The sequence below is a fragment of the Botryllus schlosseri genome, chromosome 13, assembly GCF_051294905.1.
Source record: "Botryllus schlosseri isolate E-star chromosome 13, Bs_hap1, whole genome shotgun sequence".
Taxonomy (NCBI): domain Eukaryota; kingdom Metazoa; phylum Chordata; class Ascidiacea; order Stolidobranchia; family Styelidae; genus Botryllus; species Botryllus schlosseri.
Window position 1 is genome coordinate 20,362,881 of NC_137248.1, and position 27,999 is coordinate 20,390,879.

At 39.8% G+C, this 27,999-nt stretch overlaps 1 protein-coding gene and 1 long non-coding RNA gene across 3 annotated transcripts in view; both read right to left on the reverse strand.

Moving 5' to 3' along the window:
• Window positions 1-27,999, reverse strand: part of LOC145454219 (uncharacterized) — a 161,087-nt gene that overhangs the window by 31,026 nt on the left and 102,062 nt on the right. The gene's annotated exons all lie outside the window — the stretch shown is intronic.
• On the reverse strand, window positions 10-27,993 carry LOC145454209 (protein white-like). 2 transcript variants are annotated; one of them, XM_080332221.1, is made up of 17 exons: window positions 27,786-27,993; window positions 27,271-27,365; window positions 27,141-27,210; window positions 19,168-19,377; window positions 16,310-16,431; window positions 14,408-14,521; window positions 11,139-11,309; window positions 8,797-8,902; window positions 8,480-8,612; window positions 8,210-8,408; window positions 7,288-7,419; window positions 5,333-5,476; window positions 5,115-5,265; window positions 4,763-4,946; window positions 1,073-1,173; window positions 939-1,012; window positions 10-572 (listed from the first exon to the last, which is right to left on the reverse strand). In XM_080332221.1, exons 2-17 carry the CDS (start codon window positions 27,280-27,282, stop codon window positions 468-470), a joined length of 2,028 nt encoding a protein of 675 aa, XP_080188347.1. In that variant the 5' UTR covers window positions 27,283-27,365; window positions 27,786-27,993; the 3' UTR covers window positions 10-467. The 2 variants fall into 2 exon arrangements, with proteins under 2 accessions (XP_080188347.1, XP_080188348.1); XM_080332222.1 differs by lacking the exons at window positions 27,141-27,210; window positions 27,786-27,993 and having other exon boundaries at window positions 27,271-27,741.

Consider the following 27,999-nt stretch of genomic DNA (forward strand, 5'->3'; position numbering starts at 1 on the left):
ATCCAAGCATTTTGAAATATACGTGGTATATGTGCTGAGTTGCGATCGATTTTTTCGAATTGTTGCTAAATTAAAATTGAGTAATGTCGTGGCGTACAGGACCTAACGGTGATAGGCGCCACTCTTCTTCTTCTTCTTCTTCCAATAAATGATCTTGTGTGCTAGACGTTACATATGGGTTTTGTATCTATCTCCGATTGGGTGCAGGTTGATAATCCGTGTACCTTTTCCCCGGAAACATGGGCCAAGATAAAACCAGAGACTGTCCATGCGACTTCTGAAACTTTGAAACGTGACAGAGCCAAATGTTTACAAAATAATCATACACACAATATAGCATTAGGAAGCATAATATATCATATCCCAAGGTAGACAGATTAACCCATCCTTCCCATTATAGGGCCCGATTGCCGATATAAAATCAGTCATGAACGACATGAAAAGAAATAGGCTCCATGTAGGCTTATTTATCTTGTGCTGTCACGCATTCGGTAAAGGAGAACGAGGAATCCGAGGATGCGATATATCACTAGAAGTGCAAGCAGCAAACCAACGTCCATCACTATGTTATCCTGCAATGGAATTAGTTGAATTGAAATGTATTGCATATGACCGATAATCGTGAATAAAGGTCGAAATAAGCGGTAGCAATACTGTATTGCGGTCGCGACGATATCAATGAAAAACATCCCATAAACTCCTTAATAGTTTACACTTGAAACTACTCAAAATGTTGATAGTTAGTAATATTGATTGGAAAACTGTTGAAGTGTAAGTTGAGGTAGATACGAATAAACAGGCCCATCACACCGATCGGCTACTGCAAATGTAGAATCTAATCTATAAAAGTACTGTGAAAGTAGGAAAATTATATGATCGATTATAAGCCTTCGATATTTCATGACTATTTGGCATGTGAAATGATATAATTTCCCTACCGGGTTGAAACCAGCTAGCCTGATTACATCGGATCCATCCGATATCGGACAAATGTTGGGTGATATGTCGCACGCTAAAATGTAGAAAACGGAAATTTGGAAATTGAATGATTACAGGTAAATCATTAACTTACTGATGTTGGTGACGCCTTGCCATTGATTTATGGTCAAAATCTCGTTGCTATAAAGAAACCACGAGAGATATTTCAACCAAATGAAGTAGACCGGCACTGAACTGTAAGATAAAACGTAGAATTTATATCATCATAGATTCCATGCCTTATAATTATATAGCCCCTCGATCCTATTCTTCTTAATTCCTATTGATCCAAGATATATTTAGTATTCGATGGCTTCTGTCTGTGGTAAAATTAACCTCGTCACTAAACAACCGGGCTGTAATGACTCGACTCATGACTCGACTCGAGACACGATTTTCTATTGCCGAGACTTGACTTGAGTCATTTTTTCAAAATACAGAAATGACTCGATTCGACTCGAGTCAATCTGTGTATTGACTCGACTTGGATTCGAGTCATTGCGCAGACTGAACCAGGTCATACGACTCGAGACTCAGACGGCCAAGACCGACATTTCATTGCAACTTCGAAGAATAGTAACGTGAACACACTATTGGGATTTCGCCTATTGGTACTTGAAAAGGAGACCAAAAGCTGGAAAAGTGAGGAAAATTGGTATAATATAAATGCGAACCCTTCGATATCATCCAACAGAGGTATAAAATGGGGTAAAAACACTTAACAGGAGACTGAGCGGTCAACACAGTGACTTGGACTCGGACTCGCGAGTCTTAATACCATGACTCGGACTATACCATCTGCTCGCTGACTTGGACTCGTACTGGTAACTCGGAACCTTGTGACTTGGTTACAACCCTGCTGTTGTTGCTGTTGTGATTTTTTGTGGTATTCATGGTGTTTGTCGACTAGGTTCCTACGGTCATTTACACCATGCCCATATCACTTATTTTTGATTCCGTAACCGTAAACTTGTAACACGGCCACTTCTAGGCTTTTTGTAAGACACCGCTTGCGCGGATGACATGACAAGGAGGAGCCTAGATTAGGATTGCCATACATCCGGATTTTCCCAGACATGTCCGGAATTTCACTGTTCGAACTAGCGTTCGGGAAGAATTTCTAAAATATGCCAAATGTCCGGAATTTTGAAGACTTGACTTAGGCTCATAATTTTTTCGTAAATTAGCATGAGAACATTATTTTCGGGAGTATATGTGCTGATGCATGGTATGTTTCTTAGCGCTGCGCGCGATTTATCATCACATTTATTGATTTTAATATGGGGACTACCGCCCTCGCATAAAGTGCAATAAAATATAAATAAAAACAACCTTCATTTACTGGAAGAAGCCTAATTGTAATCGCAATTATAGGAGAACGGTATATTCCTAGAGATCGTTGAGGCCGTTTAAATGCTTTATTCAATGATACATAATGGCTCCACACTTGGCGGTCGTTTGCCTTTATTCTGGGGTTCGCGAATATGTTGAACGTAATCAGCTTACAAAATAGCCCGTGATTAAGTCCGGGCAAAGGTGCTGACTTCTTTTAGTATTCAGCTCGTCAAATTTTGATCCGGGCCACGGAAAATTTTCAAATTGGAGATGGATTCGGGACCATATACAAGGTTGGAAACCACTGGATATGGAGTGTTTATAACGCTTCGTGGTGCCACCGGCATAAGGCTGATAAACAATCTTAGCGGTGGGACATGAAAATGACTTAACGTCTAACGATGTACAATTACGCTCCCTGTATTTTCGAACTCATCATCCTCCACCAGCTCTACCGCTAACTCTGATCAAGTGGGCGGAGAGTAATAACTATAATAAATACATAGTAATATATGTAACAACCAATATTATTGACAGAATTTATTCAAAAAACTTAGCGAACAAATGCATATAGAAATCAAATTCATATAGCAACCCCCCATAAGTTGCATCGATTACCCTATGGTAGGCTCAAAATCATTGTTTAGTTGGGTGGATAGGGGCTGAAAATGTGGTTTCGGTCCCGGTCACTCAACACACAGCCACATACTCCTGAACCGGATCGTAATTCGTTACCATGACCACCTCTGGTCTATGAGCAAAGCTTTGCTAGTGTGACGTCATAACTCATTTTGAAATCCTCTAGTGGGCACTAAAGAGTGTCCGGAATTTGTGTCACAGAAATCTGGTAACCCTAGCCTAGATAAACTTCCAACACTTTGGTATGAATTCTGGAGTCCACCCTAGTACAACCCTGCTAAATTATAGTGTTCAGTTAATAATAACACCGGTAAACATATATTTTAGGAAGACAAAGTAGGGGGTTCTGAAGGCACTGATTCCGAATATGACCATTGTTAAATTTTCAAATTGGTTCTATTTTTGGAGATAATCCATGCAGCTATTTTGACTAAATTCTCATGTTTTCGCTGTATGGGCTACATAAAAAATCGGCTCAGTCGTATTATAAAGTTCAGAAATTCAATCTACGTCATTTTGACATATCTGAAAACTGTTTTAAACCAAAATATATCGACAGAATTCATTTTGGGTGTATTAGATTTATCATAATTGGAGACTTTCGCGGATAGCATGCATGTACAATGTACATAAATACACTTCAATCATGTACATAAGTATTTACCTATATACTCAAATGACGTTGCATAATTTGAATCAGCTTTATGGCAACCACCTATTTTAAATTCAAAATAATCAGTTGAAATATAATATTAATAACTTATCCTAAAGAAAAATTGGTTCTTGTACTAATTTCGGTTGTAGGCTAAGCAATTTAGTGCAGTTTTTCGAAAGGTTCCAGCAATAGTCTGCCATAATATGTTCGTCGCATCTGAACTGATATCTTTATTTTGTTGTTTTGATGTATTCGTGGAACCTTTCCCCTTTCTATACCCTCTAATCAACACTTTTATCAGAAAATATATCAAGATGACTCAACAGGAAATGAGATTCAATGCTTATGTTTTCTCCGAGGTTTCCATATTCAGATACCTATTTTGGGGTCAAATGTTTATAGTTGGGTGCTTTGTGGCCTCCCAAAAAGTTTTATTTGCTACATCCTAGAAGGGATTGTTTGTAGTGATCAACTTTCTTAATATGAAATTGTAATCCTAATCCTTAGTCCGTATTCGAATCTGAGATCCATCAAAGATTCCAGATTTAAGCTTCTCGTTTAATATGGATACTAGGTATACCCATTTTGTTGGATTTACTGAAAATTATCCATTTGCAAGTGGAAAGAGATGAGACGCATATTAGTATTTTAGTTAAGCTATCCAGGGACAAACTTGATAGCTTTATATTCCACTTTCATCTTGGTAGAATGACCATTTGGTACAGAAGAAAATTTATTTCCATTGTGCAAATGTACAGTTGTTAGGCTTGACAAACTTCCTTTTCAACAAATAAATTTCTCGCATCAGGTCATGTTAATATTGATGGAGTAACTGAGAACGGTGTGAGTGTTCATCATAGTCAATTATTATCTATGCGCAGTATAAAAGTAGAGAAATATTAGATTTCCTTCCTACCAAGTGAAATACCCAAGGGTGAATACAGTGATTTTAAGCTTTTTTGGGGGCATAAATATTTTTTTCTGAAGCCAATCTGACAAAACTAATGTGATATTCGTAATAAACAACCTTGAAAACCCCAGAAACGGCTCCTAGATGTTATACTAATTATTTTTTTTTCATTTTGTTGAGCAGTGTAATTACTAAGGACATGCCTAGTTGCCTAATCGTAACGTTACGCAAATGAGGCAACTTACTCTGCAGAAAGAAAAAATCCGCCAAAGAGAAGCAACGGCATAACCATGGGGGTCGAGATCGCCAAAGCAATCGTTACAGACGGAGAAAGACAAGACACCCAGTATCCGAAAGAAACGCACGTGTTGATCATGATAAGGATCGTGCCGTAGAATACGAAAAATTCTGCTACACCTGGATACAGACCTGAAACGAACGATGTGAGGAACGTAAATTTCATTCATAAAACCTCCAATTCAATCCTGTTCAAAACTTAGATTTTACATTACATGCGACTCAAATCCATCCTACTTTAGACCCCGCAATTTACTCATATTCCACTCATGCTATAATAGAAGAAACAGAATGTATTACCGATCATGAAGTATACAATCCCACAGTATACCAAAGGCAACATAATGTTCATGGGAACATCCGCGATATTCTTAGACATGTAGTAAGCACCAGTGCTATACATGCCGTTAAAATGCTCCCTCCGAAATAACGGAATTTCCGTTGGGAAAGTCTGAATATTTGAATATCGTTCACTATTATATAATGATAGACGTGAAGTGAACTCCGACCAAACTTACATTTATCACACCGAACACAAACGCGAATGTGTTGTTGATGAGTACGAGGAACATAGCTCCGGTAATATTCTGAATTTCCGAATACGTGTATCCACTTCCATACGGCGTGCGTAAATACACAAGGCCAACTATGAGCGCTATGACCTGAAAAGAAAATAACATAAAGTGCGACAAAAACCTCCGATTTAGACGGTGTCTTTGAGAGAGAGAGGAAGAGAGAGAGAGAGAGAGAGAGAGGAAGAGAGAGAGAGATAGAGAGAGGAAGAGAGAGAGAGAGAGAGAGGAAGAGAGAGAGAGAGAGAGAGAGAGAGACTCTTATTTCGTAAACCGATAACGCCGAAATAGCAAAGCCAGTGTGGCTAGCCTATAAATATGTGGCATAAGACAAAAACAAGGCTTCATCGGAATTGACTATTGTGATCATGACCAACTTCGTGTCCACCGGAACCAGAGTAAATGGTTAATCAAAGAGAATAATGTCATCAAATAACTAACGACTAACCAGGTTAAGCTAATACGTAAAATATCGCGGTTTCTTAGTAGACTAGTCAGTGCAATACGCCGAATCAAGGTTTATAAATAATTTGCAGATAAATGCCGGTTTTTAAAAAGTGATGTAGTTTGAAATGCACCTGAAATAGCCTTTAAGCAAAAAAAAAATGGTTGCATCGAGATTGCGCGGGGAAATTTTCAGACAGACGGGAAGCTCCCTCGTTGATCGCACTCTCTATCCTTGCAGCTGGGTGGGGATAGCCGGGGATATTGTCTGACACACTGAGCCTTAGCGCATCTGTGCCCACTTCCAAATCAGTACCAAATCGTAGCACGATAATACCTTACTCACTGTATAATTGATACTTATATTTAGATATGTATGCGGATGGTCTTTGGAGATGATCGAAGTTTAGATTAGCGTGGGAAACCACTACCACACAATGAATATCACGTCGCTGCCATTCAAAGTTTCAAACACAGTTACCTTACTAAACTCAAGGCGTAGATCCACAATTGTATTCAAACAGGACATATGGATGCAGCGAATATAGTCGAAACGGGGTAGCAGAGTTGAACTGAACAATCAAATATACCCCACCTTGTAACGGCACTATCCGAATGTTTGGTAAATCAGTGACATTGATGAATTCTACTATCATGCAGGTATACTATCTCTCTCTCTCTCTCTCTCTCGCTCTCTCTCTTTCTCTCTCTCCATTCTTATCTAACCGTAGGCCATCAACGTCGAGCGAGGATCACACTTTTCCTGGGCTTTTTACTATGATACGGAGGTTTTGGAGTTGGACATTATACTTCGTACGGCCAAATAACTTCAATCTGAATTGACCCACCGTGGGCTAACCAAAGGTAGATTGAGCATTTGATATACGCAAATGTGTCCATCTGAAGTCAGATGATTGCCGAATGGAGCCTGCGATTCGCGACAAAGTTGAAGGTGGAGGTGGCAGTGGAAGACACTATGAAAACGATATGATAAAGGAGATGATCCACTGTGGCAACTCATTTGACGATGCGAAGAGATGCCTTTGTATTCATTGAAACATGAGTAGTTACTAGTTAGTCAAACAAGTCACATGCATGTCTAATATTAGCAGCTCGATCAAACTGCAAGTCGTAGATTTATAGCCAAGTGAAAGACGAATAGAAGCTCGTCTGAAGGTGGATGGAATTAATTCTGGTATGTAAAATGAGAGCCTGGTCGCGTACCTTATATGTTGACGCGACTGATTCCAACTGTGCTGGTATATTTGATATATATACAAAATACACAGCTTGAAGTTTCTAGCTAATTGGCTCATGTCCATGATGCAAAACCATCCCATATTGCTTTCCCCACAAATGAAAATATACAAGTGGCTTTGATTCCACATTATAAGTTACTCTATATCTCTGAGTTACTTCGTTAACTGATCAACGATGGAGAATAATAATGTACTCACGATGGTTTGGCCAACTTTAACTCCAGATACGAGAGGGTCGCGATACTGTGCAATAGCGGCTCGCCCCAAGAGAGCGTGGAATTGTTGAAACGCGCCGACTTTATAGCGCGGAGGGTCTTGCATTTTTGGATTCTGGAATATAAAGAGTATGAGAAATGCTTCGATGAAGCACGAGGAATTGTCGAAAGAGCAAACGGCATCACAATAAATAACTTACATATGGAAGCAATGAATATTCACTATATATTAGGAATGTTGTGCCCAGCTCTTTAAGGAGACTTCGAGTGCCAAAGATACTGCCTACAACCAGTATACAAGAGTCGAACGAAATTAGAGAATACAAACAAACATCTGGTGTGAATTTATCATTAATGAGGATGCGCGCTAACGTAGAAGAAGCAAATCAAAACAAAAGTATATGCAAATCTCGTCCAAGTAAAGCAGACGATCGCTGTATCACGCGGAATCTTTTCAAAATGAGTCAAGCCTAAAATCACGTTATTAAATCAGTCAGATATCAATCAGATACTTAGTTTTGATTACTATACACAAGTTAAAATATCCGTTAGTAGCCTAAAATGTTCAATCAAACGATATTTCTTATAAAAGTAACCCTATATCTCCTGCGTGAATATTAGATCCACTAAATGAAACGCACTCACGAACTATATATATTTTCTTTCTTCTTTAAAATTCGTCCAATAACTATTTTCTTTCTAGTTTTCCAGTATATTATTATGCAGGCTTTTATAGACTATATTTTAGGCCTACGCCCTTAGCGTCATAGCAAATTTCTATTGCCAAATGCTTCTATTGCAAGTTAGGGAATGAATAGTTTTTGCTCTATCGGCTACATCAAACAGAACATAGGCCAGTATAATGCTGAAGCAATATCCACCCCCGCGTATTTTATTCATCTCACTTTTGGCTCAACTTCATAATTATTTTCAATCTCTTGAGATATTTCAGCATCTATTTTCTTCTTGTAGTCGGATGTTTCGTAATGGTCGGCGATTTCAGCAATTTTGTCTTTGCATTGCCGTTCTTTCCCCGGAAAGACCGAGATCTTCATAATGTAATGATCGGCTGGATTGAAATTTCGCGGACATGGCATTCCCAAACTATAAGAAATATAATATACAGATATATAATTTAGCCGACGTGCTAACACATGAAAACACGTAGCATTTACCTTGCATAATAGTTCTTTGCCTGTTCGGCAGGTCCGAGATAAATCACTCTTCCAAGAGCGAGAAGTAGAAGTTTATCAAAGAGCTGAAACACCTCCGAGCTAGGTTGGTGAATGGTGCATAAAACAGTGCAGCCTGTGAGCGATTATGAGATACTGTCAATATCAGACTCATCATAACATTGAATGTGACTATACAACAATGTTGCAAGTTTTGACGGTGGGAATCTAATACCGCGAGGAGTACCATTTATACAAATTCCAGAGAATTGAGTTGAAATGCAAATCTTACTGCCAACATACTATGAATATATTATTACCTTGCTTGGCAACAGTTTGTAAACATTCGCAAATTACTTTCGCGAGGTACGAGTCCAATCCAGAGCTAGGCTCGTCACAGAACAAGAGTGGGGGATTCGTCAGAAGCTGTAACGCAAAATCGCTTTTAAATTTAATTGGAAAAGGAGGTCTGAAAAAGTAAACTAGGATTGAATTTACCTATCACAAATCACATTGCTGACAATCTTGGTAAGAAGGCCCCTGTAGCTGCACAGTGCACACTCGTAGCGAAATCAGTTTGCATTGAGAAAACAAAACCTTCTCAGAATTCAGAAACCACATTCTCGGGGTAGAGAACGAATATTTACTCGGAGTAGTTAGCAACTGAACGGCATTGCTTATTTGTGCGATTCAATTTAATTACCGCGCGGTGTGAGCAAATATATCGGCGTTCTTCTTTCTCTGTATAAATTCGATCGCTAGCTTAGCTCGTTTGGTTGCTTTGTGGAAGAGAAAGTTCTGACTGATTTAAGATGCAAAGCATTGGTATCACTAGGGCAAGTTTTTGCAACTTTTGCGACTTTTTTTTGCAGCTTCCGACAGCTTCCTAGATACTAAGAATCTATGTACTATGATGCTTTAAACTGTTTGAAGGGATCTTCTAGTGCAGTGGTTCCCAACCTTTTTCGTCTCGTGACCCCCTTGGCCGATATTTGAGCTAAAATCCCCCCCTGTGAAAAAGTTGCCTGTGACTAAAAAATGTGCTTTTCAACGCGCAACCATTTGTTGGCTGAGCAATTAATGGCCAAACATATTCCGATATGTCCGAACTATGGCGAATGCGGACCGCACAAAACTTTGGTAAAGTACAGTCGAATTTGACCTGTTTTTGACCGGTCGGGTGGCCGCTGACGAAAAATAAATCACCAAGTCCGCTTGCTTTGGACTTGAGTTGAATCGCTTAATTTGGTACGGTGTGTTTTGACGTTAGCTCATATGTTGGCTTAAAAAGTTAAACAATTTCACTAGCGGCCTTGTGCTGAAATCGGCTTGACGTTTTCCTGCTTTGTAGCAATTTGGTCGAGAGGCTGTCGCGGACTCAACGAAATCGTCTCGTGAGCCTCACTTTATCAGAGGGTGTAATATATACGGAAGGCATTTAAACATACACCTATAGCTTGAAATCCGCCAAAAAACATACAACTGTAAAGAACTAATTTCTACTTAACAGTTCTATACCATAAAAATCTAAAAACCTTGTGAACCCAGTGAATCTTCCGATACAATGCCAAAGCCGGATTTCTCCTAAAAAATTTAAGCCAGATTCCCCCCTAAAAATTTCAAAATTCACCCCAAGAGAGGAATTCCCCCCCGGTTGGGAACCACTGTTCTACTGCAACTTTTTGCAACTTTACTCTATTTTTCATACCAATTTTTACTGCAACTTATATCAAATATTGCGTCAAAATATAAAGTTGTTATTTAAAAACATGCTATAAACCATTTCCAGTATGGTTCTATTCTCAATTGATTTGCCTAACAAAGAGCTGTATGATTGGTTAGCTGATCTCACTGTGTTATCTATGACACAATGGCTTGCAAGCAAGAAGTTGCTGCCTGTACGACCGTGTCCGAACAATATGTAAATAGATCGCTTTATTGATTCTGGCGTAGATAGATTCGGCTTTCACGAACGCCCAGGCGTGACCGCCAAAAATTACATTTTCACTGCTGGGTCGCCTTATTCAGGCTATTGATTGTGTTAAAGTGGCCAAGAGTGAGTTTTTCTACAACGCCTTATGGGTCAAGTTGCAGACCTAGGGGTTTCGGCTGTGTCATTTGATTTGTTTTAGCGGGAGGGGTTATCGCTAAATGCTGGTTGGCTTCTTTGGGTAAATCAATTACCACAATGCGTGATTTTCTTGCTGCGTACCGAGAAAAAATATAATTTTTGGTGGTCTCGCCAGAATGTCCGTGAAATGGCAAAGCAACAAATTTGAAAGTTCTGCAGGAACTAGGTTATACATAGGAGCCTTTCGGGTATCTCATACCCTATTAATTCAACATAAATTGAACATGCAACATTTTACTGTAACTTTTGCCAAAATTGAGTGAAACTTTCTCGCCATTTTAGTGCAACAATAACTTTCTCCGGTTATCCCTCGTATGTGCCTCCGCACCTCCCTACGTTTCGTACGTACTCCATCTGTTCTTATCTAATTTGTCAAGCATCATTTAGAAAAAAGGTTATGTTTGACTTTACCCGTAGTATAACTCTAAGGTAGGTTGTCTCTTCGTGCACCACCCGTTGCGTGTGAATACATACTCTTCACGCCAAGAGTTTGTCCCTAAAGGATTGGGTACCACTGTACGTGCTACACACCTCTGTGGCGAAGCTAAGTCGTTTCATTTCTCCCCCCGATATAGTTTTGGAAGCGCCCGGAGTTCCGATCAGTGTGTTTTCGCATTTTCGCAATCCCATTTGATCCATGACCTCGTTTACTCTTGCGAGTCGTTCGTTGTGAGATATACCAGGATCCATTCGAAGACGAGCCTGATAAAAATGCACAGTTTGGTAAGCCGCGCTGTAATAACCATACGACTGAGCACAATGATTCTAGTATTCGCATGAGAATCGAATACCAATTGTAATTATTCGGGTCGAGCAATGTGAGCTTTTTTTAGGACTAAAATTAGTCGCGTCAGACCACATACAGCTATATTATAACTATCAACGTGAATTTTGGTTTAGATGCTATCATATCACCACCACCGCGAAAGCCTTGAAAACTCGACTGTGTGATCTCGTGTCACAGCATCCAAAAATGTCCTCTACAAAGCTATATTAGCTAGTGGACTAGTAGCTAGCTAGCTAACATTTTCGTCAAGTCGTGATCACAAAGTTACATGACATGCACTTTGTCGAAAAAATATATTCTTATACAAAGTAAAACGGGCATTGTGGACATTCTGGTCACATAAATGGTGAATCGTTAAACTATCGAATGTTAACCATATTTTAAATAATATTCTGGGAATCAGTGCGACAGTAGCTTTCAACCAAGACCAGATTCAGTAGATTCTGCGCTATGGAAGAAAACTTCTGGATTGCTAGAAATCCTACAGTCGCTGCCGCTAAAAAATTCTGAATACAGCCTCAGCGAAGCGGAACGAATTTCCAAAATATGTCGATGCCATCCCATGTTTACATTCGATTGGTAAACCATAGTGTCCTGCAATGGTGTGGACACAAGCAAATCTCAAGGCTCGCTGCGATTGGTTTACGTCACACTTTCTATTTGGATGAAGGCAATTTGACGGTATTTTTTTTACCGACTTGCCGAGCGCGAAGTTTAATAAAATTGGTATTAATCGAAAGCTACCGGGGTACTGATTACGATAATATAAATTTTATTGTTCTCTTGGTCCTAGAACCCCCCAATATCTGCCTCGAATTTTGATCAATTAGATGGAAACTTTTTTAGTCGCAAAATTAGGTTATTGTCATCAAATCCTCCAAAGACTCTCCTTCTAGTTTATGATCGTGTGCAACGTTTATGGAACTAGCAAGAAATTCGAAAAGTTGTCAAAATCTTCAGATTATTATTTTATGTTTGGAATTATTAACATGGTATCTCTGTCTCTACGGCATGACCTTATCTCACCAAAATCAAGTAGAAATTTCAAAATTTCTATTTCACTGGGCATGCCTTTAGTATTCTGTTTTACTTTGAAAATGTTCAATAGCGTTTTTCTGCATTGCAAAATTTGTTAAATCGCTTTATCAAAAACGAAAAATATGTACGACATTTTCGTCGTGAATGGTTCTTTGAAATGCCAACATCGAGATCTATATTTTGCTAATATTTTTGTCTAGGTATACCATGGTATCAGTCACAGAACGTCATAGCAACCTTTTGGAAAAAATTTGCAACTTTTCGGACCGTCCTATTACTTCCTAAAACAGGCATTAGGTCAGAAAAGGGGCATCAAAATTTTAGGTACCATGTTTTGCGTGTCGGAGCACTATTTCTCTTGCCAAATTCAAATTCTGCGGGCTAGAACTACGATTTGTGATATTTCGTTTTGAGCATAGCGACACCTAGCAGTTGTGAAAATTTCATGCTGATAGGGGTTGTCCTTCGCGAGATAGCGCTGTTGAGTTGGTGGTTAGTGGCTGTTTATTGTTGAGTTCCCATAGTTCAGGGGTGGACAATTCTTTTTCTCCGCGGGCGAAATGAGAAGTAGAAAATACGTTGGCGGGCCGAGTGAAAATTTTTAGCTATATTCTGCAGCGTATGTTAGTTTTATTTCTAAATTAAATTGTTAATAAATGTTGCTCAGTGAATGTGATGATGTTAGGTAATGAGAAACTGACGGTTAATTAAAAAATATATAATTGCAGTCATGATTCGAAACAATGTTAAACATGATACATTTTCAACTCTCTTTAAACTCGTATCCACGTTCTATTATTAAGATACTGAAACAGTGGTTCTCAAACTTTTTTAGGCACGCCTCCTTCATGATAGTGAAACATTTCGCGCCCCTTGTCATGATATCACAAAACAATAAAAAGAGCAACTAGAATGCTGCTAGCAATCCCAACGGATAGTTTGATGGCATGGAAGGTGATAGATGTTGATGAGAGAATTCTGAAGTATCAAAGTCGGATAATACACAGAGCAATACCTATGAGCTGGGTGATAAATCACGCATAGCGCGAATTTTTTTTTCATTTAACCTCGGTTTCGCGCCCCCCTTCAGATGCTTTCACGCCCCCGGTTCGAGAACCACTGCACTGAAGTGTATTTGGGATAGTAGGCCTACAAAGCCTTTTGTCTTGGTCGCTGCCTTTCGAGCAGTGTGCAGCTTAAATAGCCATGATGTTAAGCGAAGCTTGCACTTTTTCTGAAATTCACCTTCCTTGACTGGGTGTCTGTCTTCGTGTTTTTGTCATAAGACCTACTTTAACTAAAATCGTAAATCTCGGCGACATGCTCGGCACAAACCAAAATGTTTACGTCTGACTCCAGTATACAAATATTTAGTGCTCTAAACCTTTTTGAATTTCTAAGGAAAGGAAAGAACGTGATTCATTTTTGTCCTTAATGTTCTGTCCTTGATTTCAGCTTTCAGCTTCCTCTTTTGACATGCACGTTTGTCCTTTATGGGTGATAGATATGATGAGTCATATAATACTCGCGAGCACTGATTGACTTGTTTTACGAATTAGGGATTTGGAAACGTATCACGTAACAATTTGAAATACAGACCGTATAATGCGTAATGTGACAATGGCAGCAAAGAAGGTGTGAACTAAACTATATGAAAAGAGTGATTTCTTGTGACATTAATTGCTACTCATACTTTGCTAGATTGACTTTATTTTGTATCTGGATTACGCATGCGAAGTACAGCGTAATCGTCTCATATTAATCAACAGGCTTCAAAGTAAACGAATTTCCTGTCCAGATGATACAGCCTATGGTTTTAGTCCACGCATCAACATTCAAAAAGCAGGTTTTATGTTTTGAATTCCAGGCATCCTCTCGCGGCCGCACAGAATCTCTCCGCGGGCCGCATTTGGACCACGGGTCGCACTTTGCCCAGGTCTGCTATAGTTTATGGCTACGATAGCCGTAAACTCACATTGAAGACCAAATGTTCTTTCACAGTCATGGCGCCCACAAACAAATCATCTTGCTGAACATACGCGGATACATTGGAAATTTTGTCCTCGAGTACTTTCCCGTTGACTTTGATCTGCGGACAGAAATCTCCGAATAAATTGTAGATCGAATCGGTACAAGCTGAGTTATCAAGAATGCCCAGCCCACGGAATATAAAGATAGGTTTATATCATCATCATCATCATTGGTTTATTAGCAATTTTATCAGTTCAATACACCACAAAATGCGATACAATGAAAAGATAGGAAGGTGTCGAAGCGACTTGGAGTAGTCTATGGAATCAGACACCCACCTTGGCCTAGGCGATGTAAAGAGGAGGCATGCACACTGAATGAAAAGTAAAGAATATGGTATAGAAAAAAGCAAGCGACCAAAATGGGGTGGCATGTCTTGCAAGGCGAGATCGATAGGTCAGTCGTGGTCCGGTAATCTTGAGGATGGACTTGAATGTGGACATGCTCGTCGACTGTCGGATGGCTGGCGGGATACTGTTCCACACATCCGGTTCGGCATATTTGATGAAGCGATGATCTTTTCGGTCGATCATATGATGTTTGAACGACGTGGACGCGCGTGTGTTGTACTTGTGCGCTTTTGATTCCGAGGTAAAAAAGTCCTTGAAATATTCGGGGCAACGACCGCAGTGGAACTGATACATAAACTTGGCGATTTCAAGTTTCCGCATATCTTCTATGTTTAGGACACCGAATCTCTTCAGCAGCGACTTGTTGGATGGACAACCAGGCCCCTGTGAGGCTCTAGCTATGATACAGAGTAGGCTACCTTATGTTGTAGTTTTTGCAGTGGCTCGAGTGCAGTTTTATTGGCAACCCACAAACAGAGGATGCCATATTGTAACTTCGATTGGCTTAAGGATTTAAATACTATCAAAAGAACCCAGGCTGACATGAAGCGTCTTAGGCTGTAGAACAGGCCGCACTGCGGTGACAATTTAGTGTCTAGGGACTAAATATGACTCTTCCAGGACATGTCCGAGTTCAATAAAACCACGAGATATTTGACATTTTCTGTGTTGGAAACGGGCTAACCAGCGATGTTAACGGTTAGGTTGTTTTTGAATTTACTGTCAGCAATTGGAATTTTTGGGGATTCGGGGATTTCTGGAATTTGTGTTACTGATAATAATGAAGTATAGCTCGAAGGCTGTTGAAGCACAGCGTATCAATTAGACACCAACCACGGATCAGAGATACAAGTACAGTGTACATGCAGTGTTTACTAGTGTATAAGACACGCGATGTGCAATGCGATAAACTAGTTCAAATATTCTATTTACGTGTGCCTGCGTGGACATTGATACGGGTAGACCTTGAGATTATGGCAAATATTCCCCATCGCATTAGGCATAGAGAGTTATAGCTGAAAAATTTATTCGGAGCCTCGTGTTATAATTATGAGTTCATATGATACATCGAACAGCATCCGACGTACAACCTTAGCAAAATCACCGTGTCGACGACATAGTGCTATTTGATGAGACTCTTGGAGAGAACTTTAATATAAAATTGAATAAAATATTATCATATTGAAATAAACCGGAATATTTGCGGCTGACACTCGTCAGATGAAAACGCCATAAACTTGATTGATAATTTGACAAGATCATGGTATATGAACAATCGTATACAATAAAAGTCGACTCCGAGGCACGCCGAACTGTTTCGCTTCGGTAATCGCTCATAAAGGTCGTAGTACTATATCCATATCTCTATCTCTCATTGCAATGGACTATCTGTAATACTCCCGAGTTGGTATGATCAGTACCTAACCACGTGAGTAATTAACACCCTAATTACACTGCGTGTAATTCATACAACAGAACAGTTTTCTGAAGCGTACCTCTCCCTCTATTTTTAGATTTTGTCGGTGCCTCCACGTCAGAGCGTTCAACAGAGTCGATTTCCCAGCACCACTCGACCCCATAATGGCGGTCACGGTCCCCGGATCGGCCACGCCACTGACTAAAAGCACAAGAGGAACTCAGCATTGAAAAAGTATACCTTTACCGACCCGTACGAGTCTATGCTTGTAGAAAATCAAGTGTGCATTCACAAGAAAACAGAACCCCGGTACACCGATGTACAAATGGAACGCAACCTATACATCCAAATGATGCTTGACAAACTGGAATAAGCACAAAGTCAGTATGAAGAAACGTAGGCGCATAGGGACGTTTGTTTGAATATATATGCACGTAGGCACATATGATTGACAATAGTGCTTTAAACCAGTGGTTGTCAAACTATAGGGGGCGTGAAAGCATCTGAAGATGGGCGCAAAGTTGCAGTGAACTGAAATATTTTTCGCGCTCCGTATGATTTATCTCCAATTCATAGTTATTGCTCTTTGTATAGTCCGAATTTAATATTTGAGAATTCTCTCATCAACATAACCTTCCATGCAATCAAACTATCCGTTGAGACGGCCAGCATTCTAGTTGCATTTTGGGATATGACGATAAGGGGGCGCGAAATTTTCACTATCATGAAGGATGGCGTTCCTAAAAAAGTTTGTAAACCGCTGGTTTACAACATTGATCAATCACAACAGTCTCTTCCACAAGGTAATCAAAAGAACTAAACTAGCGATCGACTTTATAGGAAGAAAGAAAAATACGGATTGATAATGTTGATCGCTTCAAATTGACACTAAATTGAAACACACGAATAAGGAAATCCTGTTCCGTTGCTAAAATGTCCGGTAAAATATTCGATAGATACCCATTTTCTGAATTCTGAAGTATCTGTTGTGTTTTTGCGTTCCGCCTTTAGGGTGTAAATGCACAATATTTTATTATTATCTTAGCTCCTCCTCGCCATCTTAATCGTGTAAGCAGTGTCTTATAAAAGCCTAGAAGTGGGCCGTGTTACGAGCTACAAGTGGGCGGGTACGGAATAAAAATGATGAATATTGTCCTGGTGTAAATGACCATAGTAGTCGACAAACAGCATGGATACTTCAAACAGCATGAATACTATACAAACAGCAACAACACACTCTTTCTGCTAAGAGCAAGGGTGGGCAATTATATTCCTCCGCGGGCCAAATGAGAAATAAGAAATACGTTGGCGGGCCGAGTGAAAACATTTAGCTATATTCTCCAGCGTATTTAAATTTTATTTCTAAATTATATTGGTACTAAATGCTGCTCAGTGAATGTGTTGGTATTAGGTAATGAGAAAGTGACTGTTAATTAAAAAAATATCTATTTGCCGTCATGATTCGAAATCATGTAAATATCATGTTAAACATGATGCGTTTTAACTATCTTTAAACCCCTGTCTATTAAGACTCGAAAACAGTGGTTCTCAAACTTTTTAGGCACGCCTCCCTTTAGAATAGTGAACAATTTCGCGCCTCCTCATCGTGATATCACAAAATATTAAAAAGTGCAACCAGAATGCCAGCGATCCAAACGGATAGTTTGATGGCATGGAAGATTGTGGCTGTTAATGAGAGAATTCTGAAATATCAAAGTCGGACAATACACAGAGCAATAAGTATAAGTTGGAGGTATATCACGCGGAGCGCAAAATTTTTTTTCAATAAACTTTGGCTGCGCGCGACCCTTCCGATGCTTTCACGTCCCCCGTTCGAGAACCACTGCCCTGAAATGTATATGCAATGGCACAAAGCTTATTTTCTTGGTCGCTGCCTTCCTGTAATGTACAGCATAAATAACCTTTATGTGGAGCGATGCTTGCAGTTTTTCTGAATTCCGCCCTCCCTTGACCGAGTGTTTCGTGTTTTTGTCACAAGACTGACTTTAATTGAAATCCCTAATCTCGGCGAATTGCTCAGCAAAAACTGAAAGGACGGGCTTACCCCTGACTCCAGTTGACGAATATTTAGTGCTCTAAATGCCAAACCTAAACCTTCTTCGAATCTCAGTTTTCGGCTTTATTTTTTTGACTTGCCCGTTAATCCTTTATGGGTGATAGATATGATGAGTCATATAGTAATCGTAAGCACTGATTGACTTGGTTTACGAATTAGGGATCTGGAAGCGTATTACGTAATAAATTGATACACATAGGCCTACCGTATAATGCGTAATGCCACGATGGCAACAAGCAGTGGTTCTCAACCTGGGGGGTGCGAACCCCTTGGGGGGGGGGGGGGGGGGGGGGGCGTGAAATCATCTGAAGGAGGACGCGAAGAAGCGATTCACCTCCAATTCTCGCGTGTTTCTCTATATATAGACCGAATTTCATATTTTTTATTTCTCTCATCAACAGTCATAACCTTCCATGCCATCAAACAATCTGTTGGGGTTGCTAGCATCCGGGTTGGATTTTGCGATATGACGATATGAGAGGAGCGAAATTTTTCACTGAGGAGGGCGTGTCTAAAAAAAGGTTGAGAACCACTGACAACAAGGAAGGTTTGAACTAAAATATATGGAAAGAGTAATTTCTTGTGACTTCAGTTGCTACTCATACTTTGCCACATTGCCTTTATTTTGAATCTGGATTACGCATGCGAGGCACGTAGGCAGCTAAAGCGTGGCATATTATTGAACAGGCTACAGAGTAAATGAATTTCCTGTTCATTTGATACAGCCTATGGTTTTAGTCATTCAAAAAGCAAGTTTTGTTTTGAATTCCAAGCAACCTTTCGCGGGCCGCACAGAATAGCTTCGCGGGTCGCATATGGCCCACGGGCCGCACTTTGCCCAGGTCTGGCTAAGAGCATACCGTTTCGCAAAATGTGTTTCGGCCGTGCGTTTTCCCTGTCCCTTGAAAAGAGAGAAGATCCCGTTTCCGTACTGATGTTGATGTTTTTCCAAGTCAGGCGGACTGCATCGCCCCGCTTTGTAATTTCATCAGCAGCCGTGTAACTTGGACCGCCACCGGCGGAGTAAGTGCGAGATTTCTTTCGGCGACTTAGACGGATGCTACTCCTTCCTGCGGTAACAAACAGAGGGTTATAATCTGGGTCCTAAAAGTTTTTTCGGAACAGGATTTGGTCTTCGATAGTAGCTATATACCTGCTGTGTTGCTTTTCTGGCGTCGAATATTTCACTTGAGGATTTTCGAATTATACATACTTTTTAGTACGCGGGCCGTATTCAACATTTGAATCCATTCGCGGGCCACACTATCGAAAATTGGGATACTAAGCCGAAATTCGATATTGGTATTTGATTGTATACTTATATAGTCACCGACGACATGGAAATATTATATATGTATTTGTATATATGAAACAAACCAAACATAGATTTGATGATAATGTACACGCGTACATTATCACAGTGTGCACAGTGGTCCTCAACCGGGGGTACGCGAAGCATTTTTAGGGGGCTCGCGAAACTTTTAAATTTGCAAAATGATTGATAACCTAATTTGTATTATTTTAATTAGGGAAAGCATGAGACAGTTTCGCTTCATAATTGCTAAAACTGTAGGACTCACATCATTAAAATGGTCGTCTGAGAGGAAATATCTGATTGTGCAAACTCATTTTAATTTTGAAATTCGCAATAGTCTGCCGATGCTAACGTATTGCTGTTTAGAGATGTTGAAATGTTGGAGCTAGCAAGGTCAAACAGGGTGGCATCGAAATGTTTTGAGAAACATTTTGGATTTGGAGTTGTCAGTCTCAGCAAATTAGTAAACTGTCGTTTGAAATAGAAATTCCTGATTTTGTTTCCTAATCTGTCTCAATGAACGAATTGAAACGTCGCCACGAAACCCATTTTCTTCTGTGATATAACCATTAAATAACTTCAAGATGAGATGCCAGATAGAATAAATGACTAGACTGGACGTGATATGTTCATTAAAAACTCACACCAAAAGCTGTCGTCGAAAGCGTGAAGCGTTAACATTACATTCGCCACCACCTATCTTTGTGGAAATGGATTTTCGGCACTGCAAAATTAGCTTCAAAATAATAAAAGTCTACCCAATTTCTACATATAGTATATGTATGTATGTTATTTTCAAGAAAAGTCATTCTCTATCTGTTTATCACTAGCCTACAATTAATATTTGCACAAGACAGAGGACGGTTGCACGATAATTGAGCTAATTTTAACGGAAACTTGAGGGCGTCCGCGGCGGCCCATGGCGGTCCAAAAGAGGTTCGCGATGACAAAAAGGTTGAGAACCACTGCTGTACAGTGTGGGGACCTACTCTGAAAGATTCCGACGGTTTTCGAAGGTAAGTGTTTTCCAGAGAAACCACTGTCGGACAAATCCTATCACGATTCATGTAATGCAACGATTGGCACATTTTCCTAATCAAACCATATATTGTAGTGACTACTTTTCTACGTGTCTCGTTTATTGGCTACAATACCCGACATTGTGCCCTAGGATATACAAAGACTATGCACTGGAAATCCCGATATCGGCGCGATTTTTTTGCAACAAATTCAACAATTATTGCATTCGTAATAAAAGATCGCTCTGGTGTCGTCGCGACCTAAAATTATACATGCCATTCGCGGTATACAGGATTACGTAAAAGGGATGGTGTGAACCTCTGACAGGCTCAGGTTCGTGTGAACGCGAACCTTTTTGAAAGGTTCTGTGTGAACGCGAACGTGAACCTCATGACGTCATATTGCTAATTCCAACCCTACATTACAGTGAAGTGATAGTCTATAAAAATGTACATGATACCTAGCGATATAATGCCATATAATGCCATAATGCTGCAGTACATATTGACGTTTTAAACGTCGCGAAATGTATCAACTGAGACAATCAAATGATATATTTATTCCATAAAATCAATATATTTCGTCGCTTTGTCAACAATTTCGACGAGAACTGCAAGGGAAGCTCTATGCTGTGAGCTTGACCCGCAATCACACAGCACCAAGAGCGAAATACACTACATATAAGTAGTCAGCGAATGATGCATATTCAACCAATCAATGAAATTGATATCGTTGTCTGATGTAACAAATCTAGCAGGCGCACAATTGGCACGCGTGCCGGGAATTGCCGACCTCTGTAGTAAGCTTTTATTCCCTTGCAGTTCTCGTCGAAATTGTTGACAAAGCGACGAAATATATTGATTTTATGGGATAAATATATCATTTGATTGCCTCAGTTGATACATTTCGCGACGTTTAAAACGTCAATATGTACTGCAGCATTATGGCATTATATGGCATTATATCGCTAGGTATCATGTACATTTTTATAGACTATCACTTCACTGTAATGTAGGGTTGGAATTAGCAATATGACGTCATGAGGTTCACGTTCGCGTTCACACAGAACCTTTCAAAAAGGTTCGCGTTCACACGAACCTGAGCCTGTCAGAGGTTCACACCATCCCTTTTACGTAATCCTGTATACCGCGAATGGCATGTATAATTTTAGGTCGCGACGACACCAGAGCGATCTTTTATTACGAATGCAATAATTGTTGAATTTGTTGCAAAAAAATCGCGCCGATATCGGGATTTCCAGTGCATAGTCTTTGTATATCCTAGGGCACAATGTCGGGTATTGTAGCCAATAAACGAGACACGTAGAAAAGTAGTCACTACAATATATGGTTTGATTAGGAAAATGTGCCAATCGTTGCATTACATGAATCGTGATAGGATTTGTCCGACAGTGGTTTCTCTGGAAAACACTTACCTTCGAAAACCGTCGGAATCTTTCAGAGTAGGCCCCCACACTGTACAGCAGTGGTTCTCAACCTTTTTGTCATCGCGAACCTCTTTTGGACTGCCATGGGCCGCCGCGGACGCCCTCAAGTTTCCGTTAAAATTAGCTCAATTATCGTGCAACCGTCCTCTGTCTTGTGCAAATATTAATTGTAGGCTAGTGATAAACAGATAGAGAATGACTTTTCTTGAAAATAACATACATACATATACTATATGTAGAAATTGGGTAGACTTTTATTATTTCGAAGCTAATTTTGCAGTGCCGAAAATCCATTTCCACAAAGATAGGTGGTGGCGAATGTAATGTTAACGCTTCACGCTTTCGACGACAGCTTTTGGTGTGAGTTTTTAATGAACATATCACGTCCAGTCTAGTCATTTATTCTATCTGGCATCTCATCTTGAAGTTATTTAATGGTTATATCACAGAAGAAAATGGGTTTCGTGGCGACGTTTCAATTCGTTCATTGAGACAGATTAGGAAACAAAATCAGGAATTTCTATTTCAAACGACAGTTTACTAATTTGCTGAGACTGACAACTCCAAATCCAAAATGTTTCTCAAAACATTTCGATGCCACCCTGTTTGACCTTGCTAGCTCCAACATTTCAACATCTCTAAACAGCATTACGTTAGCATCGGCAGACTATTGCGAATTTCAAAATTAAAATGAGTTTGCACAATCAGATATTTCCTCTCAGATGACCATTTTAATGATGTGAGTCCTACAGTTTTAGCAATTATGAAGCGAAACTGTCTCATGCTTTCCCTAATTAAAATAATACAAATTAGGTTATCAATCATTTTGCAAATTTAAAAGTTTCGCGAGCCCCCTAAAAATGCTTCGCGTACCCCCGGTTGAGGACCACTGTGCACACTGTGATAATGTACGCGTGTACATTATCATCAAATCTATGTTTGGTTTGTTTCATATATACAAATACATATATAATATTTCCATGTCGTCGGTGACTATATAAGTATACAATCAAATACCAATATCGAATTTCGGCTTAGTATCCCAATTTTCGATAGTGTGGCCCGCGAATGGATTCAAATGTTGAATACGGCCCGCGTACTAAAAAGTATGTATAATTCGAAAATCCTCAAGTGAAATATTCGACGCCAGAAAAGCAACACAGCAGGTATATAGCTATTATCGAAGACCAGATCCTGTTCCGAAAAAACTTTTAGGACCCAGATTATAACCCTCTGTTTGTGTGATATATTTTATCACGGCGTGCACCAGACAGTTTGAATTGACAAGTGCTATTATATTTTTAGAATAATCTGTATTTTATATACCTTCGGATACTTACCAAACAAGATTTTGCTAAAGCTTGCCTCTGTCTGTGCCACATAACCCAATCACTCTACCAGTCTTCTATGAAATCCAATCACGCATAATATTGGCATATGGAATAACATACCGAACGAATTGCGTAATTTATCTTCTTGGGAGTTCAAAAACAATGTTTTGATACTCTGCTCTCAAGCTATCATTAAATTATATTTGTAATGACCTTATTTTATTCATTTATCTATTTGTAATCCTGGATGTTGTTTATTTTTCGCTATATTTTTATTGTTGTTAGTTAATTTAAAGCTTTGGGGATAACGGCTTCTGTAGTGAGATTGCTGTGGGCCTGGACTTTAATAACTATGTCACATCGGGTCTTCCGTCTTACGTATCATATCACATTACACCAGTGGTTCCCAACCTTTTTCGTCTCGTGCCCCCCTTGGCCGATATTTGAGCTAAAATTCCCCCCCTATGAAAAAGTTGCCTGTAGATAAGAAAATGTGCTTTTTAACGCGCAACCGTTTGTTGACTTATCAATTAATGGCCAAACATATTCAGATATGTCCGAACTATGGCGAATGAGGACCGCACTAAACTTTGGTAAAGTACAGTCAAATTTGACCTGTATTTTACCGGTCGGGTAGCCGCTGACGAAAAATAAATCACCAAGTCCGCTCGATATGTACTTGAGTTGAATCGATGAATTTGATACGGTATGTTTTTCACGTTAGCTCATATGTTGGCTTAAAAAGTTGAACAATTTCACTAGCGGCTTTGTGCTGAATTCGGCTTGACGTTTTCCTGCTTAGTAGCAATTTGGTCGAGAGGCTGTCGCGGACCCAACGAAATCGACTCGTGAGTCGTGATCCCCACTTTATCAGGGGGTGTAATATCTACGGTATACACCTAGGTACACCTAGGTACACCTAGGTACACCTAGGTATACACCTAGCAGTGTTGGGATCAAGTCACTACCTTCGAGTCATGTTATTTCGAGTCATTGCACATTGTGACTCGAGTCAAGTCAGGTCAATCGATTTTCGAAGGTGACTCGAGTCAATTCAAGTCACTCGATTTTTAGAAGTGACTCGAGTCAAACCGAGTCAAGTCAGGAGGCAAGTCACAATTCAAGTCAAGTTGCCTTTTCGGGGTATGTGCCATGAATACGTCATTACATTTTGCTAGCCGTCTGAAATACAGATCGAGTGGTCATTGATTCTGAATCGATGAACAAATATAGAGTTGAATATACACATCCAAGAAGGCACTGTATCGCTCACATATACGTAGCCTCAGTTTATAGTTACCAGCCAAAATAGAGAATAGAGAAACGAATTGATAAGATGCAATACATTACCCTTGACCCATTTACATATTGACATGATACAAGTCGAGCCTGCGCCAATGGTTGAGGAGTATATAAACTATATTCGAATTCAAATTCAATAAAACAAGATGTTTGCTTAAGGTATAAGAACATAGAGCAGAAATGGATATTTTTAAATACTTTACCACTAGTTTACAACGTAATAAGCTGTAAGCTTCCATCACGCCGTTTGTGGTCAATTTATTTGTGAGAGAACAATGGAGGCTTAGTAAAATGCACGATCATTGAATGATTGGTCGCTTTCACGGGTTACACCAGCGTTTCTTGAACAATCCGAACATATGCAAGATACAGTATTTTTATCGGCAACGATTACTTGATGACTTGAAATTGACTCGTGAATTTTGCTCCGAGTCACGAGGTAATCCACATTTCTGTTACGCCGAGTCAAGTCAAGTCATTTTAGCAAAGTGACTCGAGTCAAGTCAAGTCATACGAAAAAGGTGACTCGAGTCTGACTCGAGTCATCCCAACACTGACACCTAGCTTCAAATCCGCCAAAGAAACATATACAATTGTGAAGAACTAATTTCTACTTAACAGTTCTATACCATAAAAATCTAAAAACCTTGTGAACCCAGTGCATCTTCCAATACAATGCCAAAGCTAGAATTCCCCTAAAAGAATTAAGCCAGATTCCCCCCCAAAAATTTCAAAATTCCCCCCAAGGGGGGAATTCCCCCCCGGTTGGGAACCACTGGCATAGAGTCACCAAATATTCACAAACAGAAAGCTGGATATTTCGAGCAAGCTTTTATGACAAATAAAGTAAGATTTTTGAGATTGTCAAGTTGCATACTCGTTAGTGTTGATTATTTCCATGCTCCCAGCGCCATGCATAGAGTGGCCTGCAGTTGAAATGCAATAAATTTCAACCAAAGATGTTTTAATGCAATGAAAATTATAATATATGAAAAAGGTTCACAGTGCAGAACCTACCAAGGTTCGTTTGTGAACGTGAACCTCTAAATTTCGGAGGTTCACACACAGAACGCGAACGTGAACCTCACGTCCACACCATCCCTATTACGTAACCATAACCCAGAGGAAATAAGGTTGGCATATATCTACATGACGGAATATTTGATATCGGAACCACATGCTGCAATGTGCATTCAATTCAATGGTTGAAGGCTTTAAAAATTTAAATAACTTGGGGTGAAGTTGGGGTGAACATTGAACACCTGAACACTTAACAGTCATTGAACAAACAACGAACAATTGAATCAATCAGCGGTGTTTGATCATGATCAGCTGTTCCATTGGGTTTGTCAAGCTAACAAATGTTGACCATATGTTTTTTAGGGCATGTAGAAATATCAAACATCGACGTACGCATTCAGTCTGGCATTCCCTCTAAAATGCTCGTGAATCATCACATATTCAGTATGTCGACTAAGCCGTTGTGCCTATACCTATACGTTCTCGCCGCGCTGTTTTTTTTGTGGTATTCATAGTGTTTGTCGACTACTATATGGTCATTTACACCAGGCCGATATTCCTCATTTTTTTCCGTAACTTATAGCACGTCCCACTTCTAGGCTTTTTGTAAGACACCGCTTACGCGGATGAGATGGCGAGGAGGAGTCTAGATAAACCCTCAACACTTGGTATAGGAATTCTGAAGTCGACCTCGGTCGGACTCGAGCCCGCAACCATTGGTGTTGCAGCCGCGGATTATACCACTCACTATCTCGCCACCTCGACGCGCTGGTATGACCTGTGTGAGCAACCAGTCATTCAATGATTGCACAGCCGGATTTTACTGATTCTCCGTCACTATGTCACGAATACATAGACCGTAAACGAAGTGATTAGAACTTGTGTTGTCGTAAAATAGTAGCGTAGTATCTATAGCGATGTATTTCTGTACTATACTGATGAGTGAGCGGTCACCTTAGCGAACCTCTTGTTAGATATAAATCTGATATATTTATATATTTATATTACTTGCCAACTATAGGGGCAGGCTTAAATGTGGTGCATTATATCAATTTTTTCCTAGGTCATATTCTATCATCTATTTGACTTGCAGTTACCGAGGTAATTTAATAGTTTTGCGTAAATGTGAGCCTTATAATACCCCGTCTAAGGTGTAATTAACTCTATATATTCGTTACTCAATTCAGAATTATAATCGACTTCAATCATGCTTGGAAAAATCAATCTGACTTGACTTGAGGTGACTCGAGTCAAAATGAGCAATAACTCGATATGACTGGATCGAAAGTGACTTATCCCAACACAGGGTCACGATACATGACGTAACGAGATTTGCAATGCCGAGCAGAAAAATATCACCTTTGCTACAAAACGATCGGAGTTCTCAATAACACATACCATTGGCGGAGCTCATGAGTACCGAAAACGCATCTGCACGATCATCCTCTTTAAACGGATCCATTCCTGCCTGCAATCGAATAGCAAATTTTCTCAACGTGAACGTAGACTACTTGCCAGAGATACACACCTCAGTGTCCATGTCTTCGACTGCTTGTTGCTGAAAATAGGGCTGTATAGTGTGTATTTCCTTGACCACCTTACGATATCTGTACTATGTCCGTTCTATGATAAAGAACCTCAGCTGAACGAGGATATTAGCAACAAACTCACACGAATTGTACTAACTAAAGCGACACGACTGATGAAATATTTTTCAAGTGCGAGGTGCGTATTCACGTTTTGCACATCACGAATACGTTACCTACCTTCCAAAATCAACACTTCAATAAATACCATGAACCTGAGCTTTACACAAGTGACTATAGCTATTGTATCGCGTGCAAATATAACCCTACTGTTCATACAAGACATTTGGACGCACTGAACTTTCACCTATATTTCATATTTCAGTCACCAGCAATTTATTTTCAATTTCTGTTGCGATTATACCTCATTTCCATATACTACACTGTCGTGTGTATGTATTGGGGCCGGTTTCTCAAGTTCTTGACACAAGTATCGCCAAATATACCCGCAACTCACGTGTGGCGAGATAGCGTAGTGGTTTAATCCCCAGATGCCACGTCAATCGGTTGCGAGTTCGAGTCCGACCGAGGTTGACTTCAATTCATACAATGTTGGAGGTTTATCTATATAGTCTCCTCCTCGCCATCCCATTCGTAGAAAAAACGGCGTCTTATTAAAGCCAAGCAGTCGGCCGTGCAACAAGTCGGAATCTACGGAATAAAAATAAAGA

Coding starts and splice junctions, on each gene's coding strand:
- LOC145454209 (XM_080332221.1), bottom strand. Junction 8,903..11,138: donor GACTTAGCTTCGCCACAGAG/GTGTGTAGCACG, acceptor TTTGCGTTACAG/CTTCTGACGAATCCCCCACT. Junction 1,174..4,762: donor GGATTTTTTCTTTCTGCAGA/GTAAGTTGCCTC, acceptor TTTATCTTACAG/TTCAGTGCCGGTCTACTTCA.